The following is a 23,492-nucleotide window of genomic DNA, read 5'->3' on the forward strand; positions in this document are numbered from 1 at the left end:
TTCAGGTTAAAATAGAGAAAAAGAGTGCATGTAGGGGCACCTGGGTGGCTCAGTTGGTTAAGCAACTGCCTTCGGCTCAGGTCATGATCAAGTCCCGGGATCAAGTCCCACATCAGGCTCCCAGCTCCTCCGGGAGTCTGCTTCTCCCTCTAATGTTCTCCCCTCTCATGCTCTGTCTCACTGTCTCTTCCTCAAATAAATACATAAAATCTTTTTTTAAAAAAAAGTGCATGTAAAATTTTTATAAAGATACTTTGGGTCACTAAGTAAAATTTAACCAAAAGGAAAAAAAATCTATTAGCAGTATTGCATATTTCAATGACCTAATGACGTGACAAAAATCAATATTCCACATTTGTGGTTCCAGGAGATCTCAAATATATTTATGCTACAAATATGAAAGGACATTTCACAACAAGACAATTTTGGCACAAAGTCCTCCTTCAGACTTGACAGAATCCATGGGCTTTCTTTTTATAGACAAGCAGTCAATCAAGACTAAGGGCTTTATTTGCAAGCTAAAAATCTAGTGGCAATAAGAAATAGAAGACAGGGTAACAGAAGTACTCTGTGGCACAACTGAGCCCTAAGTAAGGAGATAAGAAAGGTAGGATTCCCCATTTTAGAACTTTGTACAAAATGGTGTAAAGACTGAGGGCTGGAAACCATAGACCACAGGTCAAATAGAGCCCACTGACAACAAAGTTTTACTGGAACATACGGCCTTACTCATTTGTTTTTACTTACGGCTACTTTTAAGCAACGATGGCAAAATTGAGTATTTATATAATAGAGACCACATGGCCCGCAAATCATAAAATATTTCTCTTTCATTGTTTACAGAAAAAGTTTACCAACTCCTGGCCTAAATCCAATGCTGCTCCAACTTTACTGTGCACACCAGCCACCCGGGAATCTTGGTATAATGCACATTCCGATACAGTAAGTTTGGCGGGAAGCCTGAGACCCTGCATGTCTAACAGATTCCCAGATGCTGCTGCTCTTGTTTCGGGTCCGTAGGTCACAGTTTGAGAAGCAAAAGTGGAGAGAACTGAGATTCCTAAACCAACCGAGAAATGCTGAAGAATCAACTGGGTAACGGTCTTAATATTCTAAGAAGTTTGTTGCTATTTGTATCAGAAAATGAACTTTCCTCTTCTTGAAGTTTAAATTATCTCCACTTTGAGGTCAAATACAGTAGACCCTCCCACTTAACCACAGTCACATCTGCAACTTCATCTCTCTGGGTTACACGCCCCAAACTAGGATATACAGAGGCTGTCACTGCATTCCAGAATAAAATAAGATTCATAGTAAGGTTCAGAAGCAAAAGCAGACATCACAAAAAAATTACGTTCTACGGTTAGCAGAGGAATATGTAACTTTCTTTTTAAACCACCCAAGTCACCAAAATTAAATAACTGTTGACATTTGAATATGTCAGTTAGCAATTAGGAGAGCTACGGATTTATAATAATATAACATGTGATGTCGGAGCATCTTGGATTTTCACCTGGTTATCTCCTTACCTTGAGACAACAAGCCAGGGAGGGAGAGTCTCCGGCTGCCTCCCTCTGATTCCTCTTCTCGGATATCCACAAGACTTGAACTCTTCTTTCCTTGCATGGATTCCTGTTTAACCTGTTCTTCTCTGCTATCTTTCAGACCTTCTGGGCCTATGGAACTACTGCCTGCCTGAGTTCCAGGTTCACAAGGGGCCATACTATAAAAGTTCATAACTTTCTTAAGAGACAAGGCCCCAGCTTCGTATGTAGCAGCCACTCTCACACCAACAGCAGATGCACAAGAGACTACTAGGCTGTTTAGGGCTGAGGTGCTTGTGGTTGGTGGGCTGTGAAGATTAGGAACTGCTTCTTCTACAAGAGGCTAAAATATACACACATAAAAAAGTATATAAAAATATAATCCCTTATACAACAAGCAATCAATAAAAACAAAGTTTAACAAAAACCACCACTATTTGCAAATTTAAGAATCTGAAACAAGGGCTTCTATCTTTAACTTAAAGGTATTATCTGCTCTCCGTACTGGATTTAACATATCATATGGAAATGAGGACTCAAACTACAGCTCCTTATCAAAAGTACTTCCTTTTGTTTGAGTGTTGTGTTTTTCCAAGTTATTCAAACAGAAGCCCCAGCTGCTTTAATAAAATTAAGCACAGAAGGGGAGAGGGAAAGAAAGGTCTGGAAAACACAGCGTTTCATATGAGGTACAATGTATAACAGCCCTGGATATAAGCTTGAAAAGGTTTAACAGTACATAAAAAAAAATAATTAAATGTAATATTATTGATCGCTTCTAGGAAAATTTACAGGTTGCTACTAAGAAATACCAGAAAAAAAGTATGTCTAAAAAAGGCTTTTCCTGAAATATTTAAGAAAAAGTACTTTAGCTGTTATATATTTATATATACAGGCAGAAAACGAAGTTATACCTCTGACCTATAGTTATATACATACTGCATAGGCAGTATATAACTGTCCCCAAGTTAAGCTCTCAAGTTCAAGCCCTTCCACTGCCTCATGAATGTGTTATTTTCCATGATCCATGGGCTATGTCAGCTGAAGGATTACTTTTGCTCTCATTATGATAAAGTAAATGTGGTAGGTTAATAATTAAACATTTGGGACCAGTGTTTTCTGTGTTATTCATAGCTCTCTTTGAAAGTCAAACTAAAGTTGTCTAGTATCTTAGTAAAAGATCAGTTGAAACTTACTCTGAGCAGTCAAGCACCACTGTTTAAAGGAAAATCATTAAATGTAACTACTAAAAACACACAGAAAAAGCTTTTAGCTTATCAGCATAAGTCACTACAAAAAATTTACTTCCTAGGCTGTACAAAGGTCTCAAATGGTATATATACATTCCTTAATTTGTTCTGAACTGGAAGCTAAATGAAAACAAATTTTTTAACATTGACTTCTGATTCTTTTAAAGGAAATAATCCCCGTTTCCTGCACAGTACCTGATTGCAGTAGGTACTCAATACATTTTGTTGAATTAAATACTAAATTCAGAGGAGCAAAGGAGTCTTTAATTAAAATATTCAACAAAACAAACAAATATGCCATATCAAGCAAAAGATAAATACAAAGCCTATTAATTCCTTGGCGCCAAAGTTCCCTAAAAACTTGCTGAGAAGTAACATCACTCTTTTCACCCTTTGTGTATGAAGTCTCATAACAGAAACAGTGATAGGTATTTATGGGTCAATATTTTAGGGCCTTCTTACCTAACAGGAAAGTCATAAAATTCTATCTTCAATAAACTTTAAATTATTGTTCTTACTGGCTGCTCTATTTAATTATGTTTAACAATACATAAATCAATAAAACAAAAATATAGAGCCAGCAACTTTGATGAAAGACATAATTTTAGGAGTCCTGGTCAACCAATAATAAAATTCAATTATGAGGTATATGCTTCATGGCCCAGTATTATGGTTTATTTCACAAAAATGAGATACTTTCTCAGTTATTTCTGGTCAGAGGAGAAAAAACTTGTCTTAGACTATATAAATTCCTAGTAAATTAGCTGTCTGAGACACTATTTGCAAAAACTGAATTAAATTTAGTATAAACAGACATTGCCAAATTTAGCATAGGCAACAAAAATGTACATGTTTAACAAAATAAATCCAAATGAAAATGCAATTTCAATGATAATTATTTAATAATCAAATAAGTGTATACAATAAATTTTTACCTTCAAATTTAATAAATTAGCAGAATGACTTCTAAAAAGTCAAAGTCCAAATTTTTATAAGCATGTTCAAGTCTAAGAATGTTCTATGTACATTCCTATTAAATCATTACTTTTGTGTTTAGGTTTTAATAGTATCTTTCTCCAAACAGCTTATTCTTAATTTTTAAAAAAATCAGATATCCACAAGGTTCGATGAGTAAACTGTGAAATAAAAACTGTTTCTAAAAATACCTCTAAGCCATGTTCTCATCCTGACGGAGTGAAGAACAAAAACAAAGAATCAAGAGGTACATGGTTTCAAAGGCCTGAAAAAACACCATGGTATAGTTCTTACATGACTAGAGGTTTTTGTTTTGTTTCATTTTCTTAGAGTTTTGGTAAGAACAAAATTGAAAGGCTTACATGAAGAGTAAAAAAACAAATTATCCTTTTAAAACAATTTGTTTAATCAGGGAGACTCAAACTTTACTGTATGCTACTGGTCAACAGCTTTTCTCCATTTACACGTTTTTAAAATGAGAGTAGTTCAAATAAAATGAAGAAAACATGAATCCCCTGTCCCACAACAAAGCCCAGTAAGGACTACAGGTATATGCTGAAAAAAATTCAAACAACATATAACACCAGGAGTCTGTTTGTGTTTTAAATCTGCCTACAATTGAGGGACTGACCACATGGCAACTTTCCCTGATAAAGAAGGAAAGGACTACTCTCCACAGAATCTGGAGTCATACAAATACACGTGAGATGAATCTCTATGAATGTATAGTTATATTAAAAGTATTCGGTGGGGGGGGCAGTATTCAGGAGCCTAGCAAAATTCAGTATAGTCAGCCATGGGAGAAAAAGTACTAGAAAAAAATAAATGAGATTTTGCTACTTAAAAAAGAAGCCCAGCATGACATCTTTCGACATCTTTCAGCCTCTTAAAGGGTAGAATTTGAACATAAAGAGTAATTTTGGAGTAATCCGGGTTTTCCCTTCTCTAGGATTGCATGATAAAAGAGATGTAAAGTCAAGCTCAAGACTTAAGCATTTTAAAGTTGCTAAAGAAAAACTCCTAACTCCAGAAACACCTTTATATTATAAAATTTAGCAGGTACCTGAGATGGCACTGGCTTTTCGCCGTTCTCTGAGTTCTCTCTTACTGAGCGATCTGAGAGTTTTGCCATGTACTCATTCACTGCCTGAGTATCAGGGTATGACGGTACATTTCTGGCCGAAGAAATTTCAGTTGTTTCCACGACATCTTGTTGGGAGGAAATGGCATCACCACCCGTGGTCTGAACATTTCCAACGTTCGTGTCAGTAGCAACAGGCGGCTCCTTTCCTCCCAGCGTGTTCTCGAACACTTCTCCCTGACTGTCCAGGGTTTCAGTGCAGGGGCTGATGGCAGTGCTGACCTGGTTTTCTGCCTGGGATTCTGACAGTGTCACCCCTAAGGGGCAGCAGTGACTGTCTGATATAATCACATGGTCTTCTTTGTCGGTCATAGTAATCAGGAGTTGGCTGCACTGGTTGCATCTTTCTGGGACTGGCTTCAGCTCCTGGGAAGGGAGGCACTGCACAAGGGCCAAGCTGTGGAAGGCGCCACAGGCAACTTGTAGCACGACTCGGCCGGCAAGATGTTCCACCTTTTGTGGCTTTGTCACCGGGAAGGCGGTGGTAATGAGACCCAACTGACAACCAGTACCCCATGCCCAAATCTCTCTGCTTATCGACAACGCCAGTGTGTGCTCCTCACCACACGCCAACTGCAAAATCCTGACCGCAACCAAAGAACTGGTCTCAGAGTCAGAAATGCTGACAGGATTCGGTTCTGGAACATACTGCTGGTTAGCTACTGCACACTGGCCTGCAGAGTTCTCCCCCCACATGTACACTACGCCACTTTCCGTCACTGCTCCACTGTGGAAACTCCCTGATGCCACGGTAACAACATATTGCCCAACCAGGGCATTTTCTAGAATGGGGCTATTCGGACAAATCTCTGCTGGTTCACTTCTCCAGGGAAGCGTCCCAAAGCTGTAGACCTCACCATCTAAATGTTTAAAAAAAAAAAAAAAAAAAAAGGAGTTAGTGAGTTAGCTAGAAATCTTACCAGCAAATTTTTGGCTCCTCTAGGTTAACAAAATAGGGCTGTTTTTTGTTTAAGCGCAGTTATAGAGATTTTAGTTCAAGCATGTAATATCCCACATTTACTCATCTTTTAACAAGTATCATTTTTAATATGCTGAAAAATAGTGAGAATTTCTACCAACTACAGGAGGCTACTTCCAAATGAAGCAATCTTGCTCCTCATCCTACAAAGTCCTATACAGATCCACTACTAATGGCTGTCAATGCGCGCTACTACAGGAATGTGTTCAAAGACAAACTAATGACTATAAGATAAAATGAGCAGAGGACAATACAGATACATTCGTTAACATCTACAACATTCACGGCTACTTGGGCAGCAGAAAATTATGCTGTAGCATAAAAATATCAGAGATTCATTTTGGCCAAAACTAAGAAACCAGCTTTATACTTCTAGGTTGTACGAAAGCACCAGGTTTAATAAGACATGGCTGTCTTTGTGATGTGTACAGTATCATGTATAATTTTAAATGTTATATATCATATATATTGCGCACTATACAGCATTTCTAAGGTGCCATTTGTTTAAAAAGTAAATTACAGAACGAAGCAAAAAAACAAACAATGATAAAAACTATGACAGCTCGCTTTAGAATGAAGGGCAACTTGGCTGGCCAAGGGCAACTTAGCCATGGGTTTTGAAAAATACTAAAGCAAGCCCACTATTTCTTCTTTTCCATATGACCAGGGACTCATCCATTTTTTTTTAAGTTAATAAAGAAATAATGAAGTAGATTTATAGTAGTATTTTTTCCCTACAAAGCAGCAACTGAGCTGATAATGAAAAAAAAATGCATTCTTTAGCTTTGGCCTATTATTTATATAAAATATATTTATATACTCAAATTAACTAAACAGAACATCTCCCTAAGAAAGAACACAACAGTGGCTAGAAGGAAGACATGAGCTTTTATTAAGGAATTTCCAGTTTGGATAGAGTACTGATAAAATCAGCTCATAGGTTAAGATATTTAAATTTTTCTTCCCGAGTGATACAGCGATATACACTTGCAACAGCTCACTAGTTCTTTCAATGATTATCACTCCACTAGAGAGAGAAATCGAGCAAAGAAATAGATATTCAGACAACTCTTCCCTTTTTTCAACCTGGAATACCTCAAAAATAGTGATTCAATGAAGTGTCCTCACTGAATTATGAGCTGAGAGTCAAACTGAATAGAAAAAAAGAACTTGAAAATTTCCAACATTCCATCAGTAACATTTTCTCATCTGGAAAAGATAGCACTGGAGATCTTTTTGCTATTTCAAACACACACTTATGTAAGATTTCTTTTTTGTAGCTTTTTTTTTTTTAAGACTTTATTTATTTATTTGAGAGAGAGAATGAGAGAGAGAGAGAGAGAGCATGAGAAGGGAAGGGTCAGAGGGAGAAGCAGACTCCCTGCTGAACAGAGAGCCTGATGCGGGATTTGATCCCAGGACTCCAGGATCATGACCTGAGCCGAAGGCAGTCACTTAACCAACTGAGCCACCCAGACATCCTGTAGCTTTAACGCTTAAAAACAGGACACTGCTTAAACATGGACAATGATAGGCTATTCATATATTTTTAAAATGTTTTCCCTCAGTTATCCCACTTAAGGTATGATTCTAGAGATTTAAAGATCATGTTCATGAAGGGTTCCTAAATATCTTACTGAAGGGTAAATAAAACAACAGAATTCTATTTATAGGTGCTTGAGAATGATAGATTTTGAAGCCTCCAGGGCAGATAGTGATTGAATATAGTGTACATTTTTACAATAAAGCTTTTTCCAAATTCTGGCCTAATAATAAGAGTATTCTATATTATTATAATAAAAGTGATATAGTAATAAGCAGGCTAGAAAGAAATTCATGTTTACCCCACAAAATTACCAAGGTCAGAGTTAAATTTGCCTTGTAGAATTTGGCTTCCCTTAGTTCTTACGAAGAAAATAGCAAAGCATTACTGAATACTTAATAAATGCTTGTGGAATTGAAATTTAGAAATTAGTTGATGGCAGTCCTGGCTCAAGCCAAATTTGCCATGACTGAGTTGTTAAACTGCTGTCAAAATTAAAGGCAACTCTCTCTATAAATTATAGCTTCTGTTCCTATCTGTTATAGATTTATAGATTTCATTACATGTTCTTATAAGCTGCTATTTATGCCTGAGAAAAACCATACTGACATAGTACAGCCAAGCTGCATAAAAAGCAGGCTTTGAAATCAGACTCTGAATCCCAATTCAGACTCTGACACTCCAAGAGCTGTGGGGGCTTGGGGATAATCATTTCATCTCCTGACCTTCAGCTTCCTCATCTGTGAAGAGGGGACACCAACAGTGGCCTGCCTCGCAACATGGTTGTGACGACTCGGCGAGGTGGTACAAAGCGCCTGGTGCCGTGCCTGGCATGCAAGATTGTGTAATAAACACTAGCTAGTATGAGCATGATTCTTCTGATACACTTAATGAACAAAGGCACAGCAAAAGAGTTTCTTAATAGGTAATATTTCCATAGTTAATTCTTCATTACTAATTACTATAAAACTTACAAACTGTACTTCTCCCTTTTATGCTAGATATGATGGAACTTAAATTTAAGAACTAATCTGATTTTTGACGAAGGGAGTAAGAACATATTTTGAAAACACAAAGAGTATAGGCTCCAACAATCTTCGTTAAGCATTTCTGATATCCAGTAACTCCCTTACCTGATCTCACACACACAGGTACTATTAGCACTTCAGTGAGTATTTGTTAAACGAAAGAACCTTTAAGTGAAAAGGTTCTTTTCACTACCTTCAGTCAGAAGAACTCCATGCTTCACTCCAAGGGCTGCTTGAAGAACAGCCTTTCCTCCCCAGCCTGGCAGTCTCTCTGGTGCTACAGAATTGGATCCTGCCTGCCACACGTGGACCAGGCCTCTTTCTTTGGATCCTTCTGCTTCTGTTGAGCTACAAACATTAAGAAAAATAGCTTAATTGGTCCTGCAATTAAAACTGTATTTGGGGATTTCTTACTAATTTCATTAGATCTGTATCTTTTACCAGCACATGGGTGACTGGGTCAGATCACTCAGCACCTACCTTTGGTTGGGACACAGGAGCAGAGATAGAACAACTATTTACAGACAAGGCTTGAGGATAATCTAAACCCACAAATTACTTACCTCTATCTAAGAAACAAACAAAACCTGGACTATTTTTTGACATTTTAGAGTTAATAGCACAAAATTTTAAGATTCTACCTTCTCCATTTATTAAATCATTGTTTAGATGATAAAGTTGGAACATGTCCCAAGTTGGGGTCTTATTTCAAAATTTTCGTTTTGAACATGCTAAAAAAAGTGTTTGGTAAGGAATAGAGATCCATATTTTACTTTATACTGGGTAAGCTCTGTAATTGTTAGTTTTTTGAGAATCAAATTTGTATCAGGAACAATAAAATCCTTCATGCTTTACTCATGTTCTAGCCCAAGAATTCTATCCATGTGATGATTCCGGTTCAAAGGACACAAGACACAAAGCTTCATGATAATGACCATACCATAACTGCCTACCCTTTGAAGAAAAAGGTCTATTAAGATACGCTGGGTTTCCTTTATAGCAAATTTTCCTCTGTTGCCAGTGATGATACATTCTTTTTTCTGGAACACTGATGCTAATTTTAATGAGGCACAGAAAGTTTTTTGGTTTTATTTATTTTATAATACCTATAAAATTTCTCTGCTTTTGCTAAGTAATATCCCTCTCAGTTATGATTAGGCATAACCATGGTTATATGAAAGGAGAGCCACAAACTCAATCCTGTTTTCTAAGGGTAGAGAGGATTAAAACTAATAAAGCTATGCCTGAAGACCTGAAATTATTTGTGAGAAAAAATGGCTTCAAAAGCTTTAAAATGATGAAGACACTTTCTGCCTTTTTACAAGCATAAGAAAGAAACCAGCAACAAAGCTTATCACCAGTCAGTTTTATTATAGTATCTTTCTCTCTTTACCAATCAACATAAACATCACTATTCCTACTTAATAACCACAAACGAGAAAATTAAACCAAAGAGAAGCTACGTGTATGTGGAATAGCTTGTTGTGTTTTCCTAGAAGAATAAGGTAAAAGAAGAAATGCTTTTACCTTCTCTTCTTTGAGTCCATCGGTCAGGGGAAGCACTCCATCACCAAATCACTTCTTTGTGAAAAGTATATAAAGACCTAGATGGCAAACACAGGTAAGCACAAAAAGCAATGAAAGCATACGGTGCTACTTCATTCCTCAGATTTTAAAAAAAGGGGGGAGGGGCAGCTCTCTAACAAGTGCACATTCACTAGGCAATAAATATGCAGTGAAACTATTTCAACTATTTCATATCCCGCCTGCCAAAGTCGAATATCTAGACTGAGCCTGCCCACTGAGCTTATAAAAATGCCTGCTGACCACCTAATGTAACGTCAAAGGAAGACCAGACTACGTATAATTAAGCTAGCTGTACTTTGTCAGGCACTGGATTTTATTTTTTTATTATAAATAAGGAAGTTCAATCTGAAAATTCTTTTCCTTACCCATTTCACACACTTTAAGGGTTACTTTTAAAATGCTTCTGGAACACATAAACATATAAACACCAATTAAATAAGAAAGAATTTCTAAAATCTCTTCAGTAATGTATCAGATTCAAGTAGTTTTAATTTACAGTTTTCAGCAATGCACACAAAAAACTACATTATTAAAGTTAGAAAGATTTCTATTTATCGGAACTAGGAGTATTTTCCTCAAATCAACCTCAACTCGAAACCATAGTACAAAAGGCTGGATAAAATGGGGTTTTAAAATATCTGTTTCTGTTTCAAAATCCACCATTTAATAATAAAGAGTTATATGAAATTACGGTACAAATATCATGACCAATCAGTTTAGAAACTCAGTGTTTAATAAAGAGACAGAAATATAAATAAGCAGACAGAAATACTCAGTGCATTTCAACCAAAAATTCATATTTTTAAGGGCACCAAAACTCATGAAAATACATAATGGCAATGAAGTTTTGTTTGTGTCAACCATAAAAAGACCAAAGCCAAATTTATGATTTTCCTGCAAAGGATATGGCATGGTCACTGTACTCTGAAAAGAGCCCATACCAGCAGGAGTGATGTAAGACCCATCTGTTTACTCCAGGTTGCCTGTGAATTCTTACCGTTTGCCATCTGTGTATCTGGAGGAAATTACTCTCTACCTAACGCTTATTTTAGAAAGATTTTGAATCATTCAAAGTTGGACGAAGGGTAGCATGTAAATAAAACATATACCTGAATAGATTTAATAAGTGCTATTAATTTAATAAATGATTATTTTTAAATAACTATGATTATTAAGTGGTACTACGCCTTGTGGGTGATAATAATTAACCATTAGGAAAATGTATAGTTCATGGTATACAGAGACATTCTTGAAGCCAGATCTAACCTGTGTTTATCCATCAGAGATCAAGGAATAACTGCTCCCTTGATTAAAGTTAAACACTACCCAGCACAAACCAGAGAACACCTCCGGGAGGGTGTGGAAGTACATACACGAGCACACTCTGCTTCCATCACTGACTGACTGAATGTAAATTGAATTTTATCCTACTGCCTGACAATCAAAAATGTTGAGACCCTTTTGGTGAAGTGAACAAAACAGTCAGCCTTTTTCCTCTTTTAGTGTTACATTTTTTTAATACAGAGTTTTCTTAAAGTAGATTTCATCTTTTGCCATATTTTCACCACCGCACATTTTTCCAAATCCAAATGGAATTAAAGCCAGAAAAACTGTTTTGTAACTTCCTTTTGTTACTTACTATATATGCTAGGCAGAATAATGGTCCCCAAAGATGCCCACAACCTAATGCCAAGAACCTATGAATAGCTTAGGTTAATGGCAAAGGGGAACTCAAGTTGCTAATCAGCTGACTTGAAGACAGGGAGATTACTGGGTTATCCTTGTGTTTATCACAAGCCTCCTTAGAAGTGCCGAGAGGGAGGCAGAAGGAGAGCCAGAGAAAGAGATGTGCTGACACGGTCAGAGAGACTGCTGGCTTTGAAGATGGGAAGGCGCGGAGCATAAACCAAAGAATGTGGGTGGCCTCTAGATGCTGGAAAAGGCAAGGAAACAGATTCTCTCCTTTTCGCCTCCGGAAAAGAATGTAGCCCTGCTGACACCTTGATTTTAGCCCAGTGAGACTCGTGTCATACTTTTAATCCAAAGAACCGCAAAAACAATAAATTTGTGTTATTTTAAACCACTAAATTTGTAGCAATTTGTTAAACAGCAACAGAAAGCTAGCTAATGTACTATTTCATAGACATCTTTCTATATCAGTATTTATAAATCTGTCTCATTTTGCTTTAATATGTTTGACTTCTTCCAAGAAGATACATCTGAGACTCAGAGCAATGAGAAAGAAATGACCGCTAAGAAAACTGTAACTGGAAAAGAATACTACAGCTAAATGTGGAAAGCTTGTGTTACAAAGTTTTATCTCACATACTTAAATGTAACTCTATTCAACCTAACATTCTTTCTTGGGCATGAAGTCTACATTAAAAACAAAACAAAATAAAACAAACCTAACATTCTTCTCAATTAATGTATCTGTAAGAAAAAGTAAACCTCAAATTTTTGTTTTTCTAATATTTTTATGATCCTCTATATGGAAATCTTTAAGATTTGCCTCAAGCATTCAAATAGCACCTAAACTTCCTTTAAGCTCTCTCATTGCTTCACATGTTTGTTATAAAACTGCCTAATCATGGGGTTTCTTCTGGGGATAGTTCTCTCCAGATAAACTTTAAGGTTCTCATTCTACATTCCTTTGGGAGACAGAATCCCTAAACTCTGCTTCTTTTCTACTATTATAGTAACTTTCCTTCAGATGCCTTTATTATATTAATTAGCTCTGATAAAGAAACCGTGTGATGTTGTACAGTCAAAATATGGAGTCCTCAGGCGCCTGGGTGGCTCAGTGGGTTGAGCCTGTCTTCGGCTGGGATCAAGTCCCACATCGGGCTCTCGGCTCAGCGGGGGGCCTGCTTCCTCCTTTCTCTCTGCCTGCCTCTCTGCCTACTTGTGATCTCTGTCTGTCAAACAAATAAATAAAATCTTAAAAAAAAAATATGGGGTCCCCTTTTGCCTTGCATGGTCTTCCAGAGATCAAGGACATCTGTAAAATGAGCAAAACAGACTCAAGCATCCCCTCCAGCTCTTAAATTCTAGGAGTCCCAGAACAAAGCTAGATTCCTGTTAAAGAATGCCATCTATACTTTAAATTATCTCCCTTACAGTGAAAGGTAAAGCAGTTAAACTCTCAGATGGCCCTTTAAAACAAAAACCAAACCCTGGTTCTTAACAATCTGACTCCATCTTTAGATCCCATTGGAAACAACCTCCTGCTACATTTGAGAGAGAAATAAGCTACCTTGTACGAGCAGAGGGTATGCTTTTAACACCATGATCTGAGAGTGCCCCCCCAAAAATGTGATCTAGGCATCCGAATTATTGTTAGATAAAGCTACAAATGATCTACAGATCCACAAAACCCTAACCAGAAATCCAAAGTACCACCCCCCGTCAAATGAATAAAATCTTTAAAAAAGAAAAAAAAGGAAGAAAGAAAAATCCAAGCCCAAAAAACTCTGAAAAATAAGTTTTTTCATAATTCAAACTCTGGCAAAATCTAATCTGTTTTAAACTTATCTGATAGCAAACCTGACCAAAACTAATATGAGGTTAGTTTTTGTCCCTTTAGTGTGAATAGTCATATATTTTGCTGTAGAAATATTAATATGAAAGGGGTGACTGGTTGGCTCAGTCAGTAGAATGTGTGACTCTTGGTCTTGGGGTTTTATGTTCAAGCCCCACATTGGATGTACAGATTACTTAAATAATAATTTTAAAATCTTTTTCAAAAAAACATTAATATGGTTATGGGGTGGTACCAAAGATCCCACAGAAAGTGTTACATAATATACGGTTTATGCAAATCACTTTAAATATCAAAAAATTCTGAATTCTAAAACATACATTGCCTCAGGGGGTCCAAGAAAGGTACTTGGAACTTGTATTTTTTTTTTTTTTAAGATTTATTTATTTGCGAAAGAGAGAGAGAGAGAGAGAGAGAGAGAGAGAGCGCGCGCAAGCTTGAGCAGTGAGAGAGACAGAGATAGAGGGAAACAATCCTCAACACTCCCTGCTGAGCACAGAGCCTGACAAGGGGCTTGATCCCAGGACTCCAATATCATGACCTGAGCCAAAATCAGGAGTTGGAAGCTTAACCCACTGAGCCACCCAGGCACCACAGGAACCTGTATTCTAAAACAAACAACTATCATTTTTGGTAGGGGTCCCCAACTTTTAACTATTTTATATTTCCTTTAGTTACTTTTATGTACTTTTAATATAAACTTCATCTTGACCAGTATATTAGAAAGTTGCATTGCTTACAAAACATTCTATAGGTGCTTTAACAATGTATTCCAGTGGTGATGATTTACATTCATCTCAGAAGTTTTAAGTCTATTTTATGGTAAACATATTCACATACAGTGCCCAAATTAATTTTCCAAGGAATATCCTTGCAAATACTGACCTGGCTCATCTTCTCGGTAGAAGAAGGAAGCCTAGGTTCTTTAATTTCATACAAAGTTACCAATTTGGTAGAAGAGAAAGAGGTAAACAAATGGGAGAGGTATATTGTCCTAGAACAACTAGGACCTGGTGATATATTTAGACATAACTGGAATATAAAGAAGGAGGTATCAAAAATGATTTCTAGGTTCTCCCTTGAACTGTGTATTGGTGGTACTATTTACCATGATGGAGAAGAGTAAAAGACAGGATTCTGGGGGCACCTGGGTGGCTCAGTGAGTTAAATCCTCTGCCTTCGGCCCAGCTCATGATCCTAGGGTCCTGGGATAGAGCCCTGCATCGGGCTCTCTGCTCGGCAGGGAGCCTGCTCCCCAACCCCCACCCCCACTTGTGATCTCTGTCTGTCAAATAAATACATTAAAAAAAAAATAGGATTCTGAAGTATAAGATTCTGGTTAAGATAAGGGTTTTTTTAATGGTAATTTCAAGATGCCAGTGAGAAATCCTAGGGTACCTAGCAAAAGCAGCTAAATACATGAGTACGAAGTTCAGGAAAAAAGTCTCAGCTATTGATACAAACTTGGGAGGCATATGGATAATATGTGAAATGAAGACAATGCAGAGTATCACTGGGTGTGTCCTAAGAGAAAGGGAGGAACAAAACCAAGCGGTAAGGAGGTCCTGCACCTAGAGGTTGGTCAGGACGAGGAACAAGCGATAACAACTGGCTGAGAAGTGACCTGAGAGGTGGGAGAAGCATGAGGCTATGTGCACCCATAAAAACAAAGCAGAGTGTTTCCAGGAGAAAGGCCTGGTCAATTAGGTCAATGCTGCTGGGGTCTCATAGGATGAGAGCTGAAAAGTGTCCAGTGCATGTGCCAACACGGAAATCAATGCTGAGCATGGCCACAGTTTCAGTGGTGATAGGGGACTGAAAACCAGATTGTAGTAGGTTGGCTTTAAATGCGAGGCAAAAAATAAATAAATAAAAATAAAAGGGAGGTAAAGCACAAGAAAATTAAGTTCATGTAAAGAACTCTTTTGAAAAACACTGTCAAAATGACAGAAATGGAGCAATACCTAGAGAAGAATGTGAAGATAAAGGGTGTGTTTTTTGCATGTGCAGGGCTGGGGAGATGAGAGAATAGAAGCATGTCTGCATTGACAACGACACCCATCCCAGATGCCAGGGACAGAGGAAGAAACAAGGTCCTGGACAAAGTGAAAGAGGACAGCGTCTGGAACACGTGTTTCAGCACTGATCTTTCACAGAAGGAAGGGTCTATGTTTTAATGAAAAAGGAAACAGATCTAGAGTACAGATACACAGACACAGTTACAGATATAGACAGGGGTACAGATTTCGTGGTGAGAGAGAGTCTCATATGATGCCATCTGTTAAGTGACTAGGACTTCATAGTCCATGTGTGCTATGTATTCCAATCTCGCTCCTGGCTCCAGTCATTCTGTTTCTTTATTCCATCTTGCCATATTATACATTTTTGCAAACTGCCTTAAATCCCTTTATGACAGCAGAATATAGATTTTTAAAAAATTTAATGTGCAACAGAAATTTGCTAGTGAACTACTATCTCACTTGCAAAGAGAAAATTAAATCATGCAGGATTCTCTTTGTTCATCTCTAGTAAACTTTACTCTCTGGATAAAGTCCTTTTCCCTTAACGATTTAGTGAAAGATAAATTTGTAAGTCATAAATACATCAACTTTCAAATGCTGAAATTTCCACAACTAACACCACACATGTTTTGTTTTGGTTTTTTGTTTTTTTTTTTTTGTCTGTTATGTTCTGGGTATGCCAGTCTAAAATTTCTGTGAAAGCCAAAAATGTCTTATTCTCTATTACAGCCCAGCTGCTTAACATAGTCCTGATCTATAACAAGTACTCAAGAAATATCTGTGGCGAGATTAGGCCCACATAAAGGAGCTCCTGTCCTTAAGGAGTTTACATGCTATCATGTTCTGTCTTTCTGGCTAGAATCACGGCTCTCTATAGACACCACCCTCAAAGAAAAAGCCAGTAAAACAGCACTTCCAGGCTTACTCTCTTGTCTCACTTACTGTTTTAAAATAGCTTTATTGATTAGACAACTGCAATAATTGTAGCTACAAGAGTAATGATAATTAGAGATTAGAATGACAAGACATTAAGACAGGACAATAAACAATAGAGTAGTAAATTGTATTTCGTGTCCACTGCAAAATTGTAAAATTGCAGGCGCTTACACTTTCTTTCCAAAGTTTGAATTGGCTTCATTTTATTAAAATGTAGTAAACCAGGGGCACCTGGGTGGCACCTGAACGGCTGGCTCAGTTGGTTGAGTGGCCGACGCCTGGTTTCAGCTCATGTCATGACCTCAAGGTCCTCGGATGTAGCCCCCATGTCAGGCTCTACACACAGTGTGGAGTCTGCTTGTGGATTCTCTCTCCCCTTCTGCCCCTAGCCCAGCATGGGCACACGCTCATTCTCTCTCTCTCAAATAAATAACCTTTTTAAAAATTTTTAAATGTTGTAAACCAGACCTTATATCATGAATGTAGTAAACAATAATTTAAGACACTATACTATTTCACACATGGCAAATGCTCAATGAATATTTTTTTAGAGACTCAGTCAATATATTTATACATGGATCAAAGCAAATTATGACCTGACTTACTATACTATCTATACACCAATAACTGCTGCTTCCTGGGTATCCCACCACCGAAGCCTTTCCCAACACTGATGAAGGTTGGGAAACACTCACCTTGCACTGCAGCCTTGACAAACCAACCATCACCAGAGGCGGAGGCCACTTCAAATCCCGGTCCTCTTAGCCTTAATTACAACCCAGAAGGCAGTCTGTGATACAACTATGGGAGCTGACTGGCCCGTTAAATACTGACCCAGAGTTCAAGGATTCAGTAAATTAACACACTGAATAAAGCTAGCCTAGAAAGTACTTATTATTTATTATGTTGTTACTAATGGGATAATGCACTCACTAAGTCATTGATTCAAAATATATTATAAACTTCTGGAGGTCAGAAACTATGGTTTATTCATTGGTGCATTCTTGTAACCATAGTAACCACTAGGTACAAGTGGGCTACCTTTAAGTGAGGACTCAGTGAGAGACGCCACTTCCAAATGATGTAGATTTCCACCACCTATAATTAAAGTCAATATAGGACACAAAAGCAAAGTGTCTACTTTTGATAAAAACTCTCAGTTTGCTGATGGTATTTCCTAACAATGAAGATGCTTTTATTTCATGTCAGTTCACAAATATTATACAACCCAGGAAATAAGTCTCTGTCTTAGTACATGGAGACCGTTTTCGGTGCCATCAGGGACACGACACTTCACGGTCTCTCTCTCTCTCAAGGGCTGCTATTTTCCCCTTGAAAATTACTAAAACTACACTCTTCTGATTGTGAAAATCCTCTAAAATGGATATTACCCACGGGCGGAGGGGGAAGGAGGGGGGTAAATACAGTAAAACAAACGCCCAGCAATGCCCATTTAGCTCCTTTTTGTATCCACTGCAAAATTTTTAAAATACATCTTCCCAAATTAAAATCACCATGAAACATCTTGATGGATATTATACTAGGAACTGAATTTCAAATTCTCAGGTACTGTAACAATTTGTGTCTGTTATTACATGATAGAGTATAATTTCTGATACAAATTGTTTATTCCTTTAATATTTTGCTACTATTCTCTCATTTAAATGGCCACAATTTTTTTTTAAATAAGACAATACTACACAAATACATTTCAAAGTATGTTGGCTTATTTTACCAATCAAAAACATCTGGGACTTAAGGTCATCATGGGGCCATATAACTGAACAGGGGGTATACATGCCAAAAAATAGTGTTCTGGAGACATAAATCCTACTTATTTTGAAAATGCTAGTAACAGGTATTCTTTTTTTTTTTTTTTTTAAGATTTTATTTATTTATTTGAGAGAGAGAGGAAAGAGAGAGAAAGCAGAGGGAGTGGTAGGCAGAGAGAGAAGCAGGGCCCTGGGATCATGACCTGAGCTGAAGGCAGATGCTTAACCGACTGAGCCACCCAGGCGCCCCACGTAACAGGTATTCTTCATTAGGAATCAAAGTTTATTTAACTCAAGTTTAAATACTGAGGTTAAATAAGGGATCAGCTATTAAATTTACTATTCACCACTTGAACCATTTAACACATGCTCATCATGTTTACTTATTAATACTTATTTAAGAGAGAATTAGATTTTCTTTGAGCAGTAACTAGGACACCAGCAGTCACAGTATAAATTCAGTTTCACCACACTATAATAAAATGTAATCAACCCAAACTTTAAAAATAAGTGTTAATGACCACATGATATCTGTGGTCATGTCGTATCTGAGTCACTCTATCCAAATTCCTTTTAGGACTTTATGATATATTCTGCTCCCCGATCCTTTGAGAGATCATGATCAATGTAAGCTTGCATTCCCCAAGAGTCTCTAGAATGTAAATTCCTCTGTAACCTTTTAAGGAAATATTCCTCATCTTAAGAAAAGCATTTTCACAGGAGCACAAGTCAAACAGCAAAATAAAATTGACTAAATAATTGGTCTGTCTCCTCTCCTTAGAAAAAGCTTTACATGGTGGAGCTGCAGTGGCACATCCTTTTCCTATTACATAAAGAAAAGAATTATTTTTCCATAGGCAACTACCATGAGACTAGAAAGTAAAATAAAGAAAGCATACCAGAAGAGAGCCCTAATTATAAATAAAAAATTTATTTTTGAATTTTTTCTCTAATTACATAGAATTTAAATGAGAATAGAATTAAAGTTAAAATTTAAGTGCTAGTTTCACAATCTTAATTATACACAAACCTGTAAAAATAATGATTAACTCCATGTTGATCTCCCATCATTCAGTTTTAAATGTTAACATATTTTTATATTTGCTTCAACTATTTTTAAAATAGAAAGAAACATTACACAATTTTCTGAAAGAGCTCCACCCAAACTTACCTCCGAGTTAGCCACTATTTTTAATGTGTTTTATTTTCCATATGTTCTTGTACTTTAATGTATTTCATTAGATACACATGTAAGCTATATTTTTTTAAAACTGCATAAATGCATCCTATTGTAGACATCCTTTGGCAACCTGCTTCTTCACCCATTATTATGCACTTGAGATGTATCCACATTGATAAGTATGGATCTTGTTCATTCATTTTTACTTGGGGATAGGATTTCATTGCATGAATAAACCATAGTTTATCCATTAACCTACTGAAGTACAGCTGGATTGTTCTACTTCATTGCTATTTTAAGAACTGCTATAATCATCTTTGCTGCATGCTTGCCTGGGCAGTTGCCCTAAGTTTAGTTAAGAATTCAACTCAACAAAAATTTGGTTGCGGAAGAACCCCAAAACGAAAGTTACCCATCCAGATGCCATCATTGGGTTTAACCACCATGTTCCTAACAGAGAGATCATGTGAAATGAAGAACTGTATGAGGATGCTAAAGAACAAAATTTATTTAATAATTTTTATTTAATAAATAAATAATTTTTATTATTTACATTATATGTAAAAGAGAACCATGAGTTGATTAGTGAAATTAACGATACTAAAGTTTATCTCTATGAGCATAATTCTCTGGTAGCCAACTGAAACTCTATGGAACAGCCCCAGTCTGTACATTTTCTCCAAAAAAGAAGTCTCTATTAGGGGTGCCTGGGTGGCTCAGTCGATTAAGTGCCTGCCTTGGGCTCAGGTCATGATCCCAGAGTCCCAGTGCTGAGCCCCACACTGGGATCCCTGCTCTGTGGGGAGTCTGCTTCTCCCTCTGCCCCTCACCCCACTCTCGTGTGAGTGCTCTCTCTCAAATAAATAAAATCTTAAAAAAAAAGAAAGAAAAAGAAAAAGAAGTCTATATGAAAGAGAAATCCTGCAAGAGTCCAAACAAGTACTCATTATCTCACTGATTTAAATATTTTTGCTCTACCCATGTGGATCACTTACTTCAGCTACTGTACCAGTTTCTCAGCTAATCTACCAACTGTGTGATGCAATGAACATCCAGACATAATGTAAAGACAGCACCTGAACATATATAGTGTTAAGAGATGGGTATAGGAAAATAAACGCAACATTCAAAAGAACCATGTCACAGTTTGTTCCTATTTTATTTGTGGTTACTGTGCATTTTCTTAAGGACTGATAACCTACAAAGTCGACTACTCTCTTATTACTGATGACTGAATTATCTGGTTTTCAACAGAGAAGAGTAACAAGAAAGAAAAACAGCTTTTACAAAAAACTGTACAAGTAAAATCTCTAATATAGTTGGACTATATGCTAGGTTTAATCCCACAAAGTTATAAAAAGGGCTAAATGATCTAGAAAGTCATTAAAATCCTCCCAGCACTCCTCGGAGTGTCTGAGAAAGGAGCTCAACCTCTTACTACCTAAAAGCACACCTTCTTTTACACCATCTCAAAAATCACCAATTTTTACCTTTCTTTGTAGTTTTTTAACCCATACCTTACCTAGTGTCCTATTCATAAAAGATTATAAAAGGTTTTTAGAAGTCAGTCATATTCTTCAGAAATACCCTTAAAATGGACTCAGCAGTACGCATTAAACCCATACTTTTTGTTGAAAGGTAATTAATAGAACTCTCTCCACCTAATCACATAAGAGTGAAATCATGTGTCAGTGAAGTTCTTAACACACTCTTGTGTCTTTAACAGTCAAAATGCCCAAAATTAAGTGTCTCAGAAGAACATAAATTCTGAAAGGCTGAAATCTGAACAGAAGAATTCCCATTGGTACTGCTTCAATCTACTTAAAAAAAAAAAAAAAGAGGATTATCTGATACAACTCAGAATCCCCCACCCCAACACCAAATGACCTTTTGGTACTTTATTTTCTGGATCATTATCTTTTCAAATGTTAATATTGTGAAACAGATTTGAATTTCTCTTGCTATAACTATGAACCCTGAATATGCCAATACTGTTCATAGTTTGCAAACTAAGTAATAAGTGTAAACTAAGTATAGATTCCAAAAGCATCTTTCACACTAAAAAACCCTTACTGAATACCAAAGTTACTACAGACCAACCAGAAGACCTAGTTCCTGTAACTATCAGATATCTGTATCAGTAAATTATCTGGAAACTATCCCTTGAATTTAAAAAGCGAATTATATTTTTCTATATATATTCAGTTCTCTTTCCCACTTAGAAAACAGTGAGTCAGTGTGGGTCATGAGATAGTGGAAGAAAAAATAATTATAAAAATAGGAAATATATATGTACTGAATATTTACCACAGCCAGCACTGTCATAATACACGAACCATTAAAAGTAAAGGTACTTTGATGAGAAAGGTACTTTAATCCTCAATTTAGAAGAATAATGTAGAAAAGTTAAGTAACTTTCCCCAAATCAAAGAATAAGTGAATGTGATGTCAGGTATGTCCATATCCAAAGCCCATGCTTGCTTACATTACTAAGATTAAAATATTGCAATTTACTCCAAAAGCAAATTTTTCACTGCCTTAAATACTCATTAACCCAAGAGTCAAGTGGTCACTCGAAATCCTTCACATTCATGATAAACCAGGGGGGAGAAATGGACCAATATCTTGCTGAATTTTGATACCTGTTCCGAATAAACACACATCGCACTATTTTATTCTATAAGGCCTTTTAAAGAACATATACAGCCACCAACAAATTTAAAAGGCAAGAGACAAAGATCTGTGTTTGCGTTTAACAGTTATTTCTTTTTCCATCCTAGAGAGAATACTGTATTTGAATATGCCGCTTTAGCCGGTGTTTTTCCTCTTCCCTCATCATCAAAGCCCTCAGTAAGCCAGAGTACAACACTCCTGCCAACCTACAGTCGCTTGTCTCCAAAGTAGTCCTACTACCCAGAGGACCAACACCAGCGTCGGGACCATTTCCTAATGACAGACCTATGCTACTTTTCCGTCTTCGGCTCTTAAAAGAACTGCTCACCCTCGGATGCTCACTTGACACGCCAAAGGACTCGGTTAAACGACTCATTCTTATTATCAAAGTCATTGTCTTTTTCAGCAACCGCCCTTTCAAGCCCACGAAGCACCAGGTCCACCCTCCACTGTGATCTGCATCCTTGGGGCAAACCCGCCTGGGACACTCACCAAGGTTCGCGGCCAGGGACCCCGGTTTCGGTGCCGAGCGCCTAGAGCGGGCATTCAGTAAATCCTCATGAATGGGTGAAGGAAAGGACCTGTGGGTGGAGGCGGGAAAGGGGTCGTGAAAGAACTTCCCGCCGCTCCGACGTCTGGGGAGGGAAGTAAGGGGGCGAGTGGGAGAACCTGGGGCCGGGACAGGGGGCCGCGTCGGGTGCTCCTTGGCGGGCAGGAGCCGACGGTCGGACGCAAGCTTTTTGGAAGACGCGGGCGCCGTCTCCGTGGGTCACCAAGCGCGCTCCCGGGCCTCGGTCTGAGCCTCCGCCTCTCTCTCCTACCCCGGCCTCCCGCACACAGGACAGCCGGGCCGGGGCCCTGCGAAGCCAAGGGCCGACCGGAGACTCAGCCTCGCTCACCTGACGCTCCACCGGCAGCACAGCAGTCTCCATCCGGCGCGAGCTTCCCAGCCCAGCGGGTCCCTGAGATCAGCTGATTCACGGGGGTGGGCGGGGCCTCCGGGGGGGCGGGGCTGCGGGGCGGCCGGCTAGTGTGAAGGCGGGCCGGGATCGCCCCCTGAAATAGGTGGAGGTAGACGCCGACGGCGTCTGATAGGGATCAAAATTATCCAAGAGGCCTTAGGCACTGTGGGTAATGTCCTCGGGAGTATTGCCCCTCCCTCAGGATAGGGCGGAGCCACCAGGCCTAAAAAAAAAAAAAAAACAACCGCGCTTGGACGGTGACGTAACATGGAGTCGCCGGGGCCTAACTACCCGGGAGCTTCCATGGTAACAGGTGGTGAGGAAAGTGACCGGGAGCTGCAGGCATTTTGCTGCCACCTC

General features: G+C 38.0%; 1 protein-coding gene across 10 annotated transcripts in view; it reads right to left on the reverse strand.

Moving 5' to 3' along the window:
* The window catches only part of ALS2 (alsin Rho guanine nucleotide exchange factor ALS2), a 75,911-nt gene extending 52,648 nt beyond the window's left edge, over nucleotides 1-23,263 (reverse strand). For 2 of the 10 annotated variants that reach the window (XM_013062311.2, XM_013062309.2), the window contains exons 1-6: nucleotides 23,070-23,215; nucleotides 22,663-22,751; nucleotides 9,988-10,064; nucleotides 8,654-8,808; nucleotides 4,833-5,770; nucleotides 1,530-1,887 (exon numbers count right to left, since the gene is read on the reverse strand). In XM_013062311.2, the coding sequence (XP_012917765.1) occupies nucleotides 1,530-1,887; nucleotides 4,833-5,770; nucleotides 8,654-8,808; nucleotides 9,988-10,007 (1,471 nt within the window). In that variant the 5' untranslated portion in view covers nucleotides 10,008-10,064; nucleotides 22,663-22,751; nucleotides 23,070-23,215. Of the gene's footprint in view, nucleotides 1-1,529; nucleotides 1,888-4,832; nucleotides 5,771-8,653; nucleotides 8,809-9,987; nucleotides 10,065-22,662; nucleotides 22,752-23,069 lie in introns of all 10 variants that reach the window. The other 8 variants (XM_013062313.2, XM_045078576.1, XR_006606348.1 and 5 more) reach the window with 7 other exon arrangements.
* Between the last annotated feature and the right edge of the window lie 229 nt (nucleotides 23,264-23,492).

Source organism: Mustela putorius, unplaced genomic scaffold (genome assembly GCF_011764305.1).
Source record: "Mustela putorius furo isolate JIRA1106 unplaced genomic scaffold, ASM1176430v1.1 tig00000275_pilon_pilon_pilon, whole genome shotgun sequence".
Classification (NCBI taxonomy): Eukaryota; Metazoa; Chordata; class Mammalia; order Carnivora; family Mustelidae; genus Mustela; species Mustela putorius.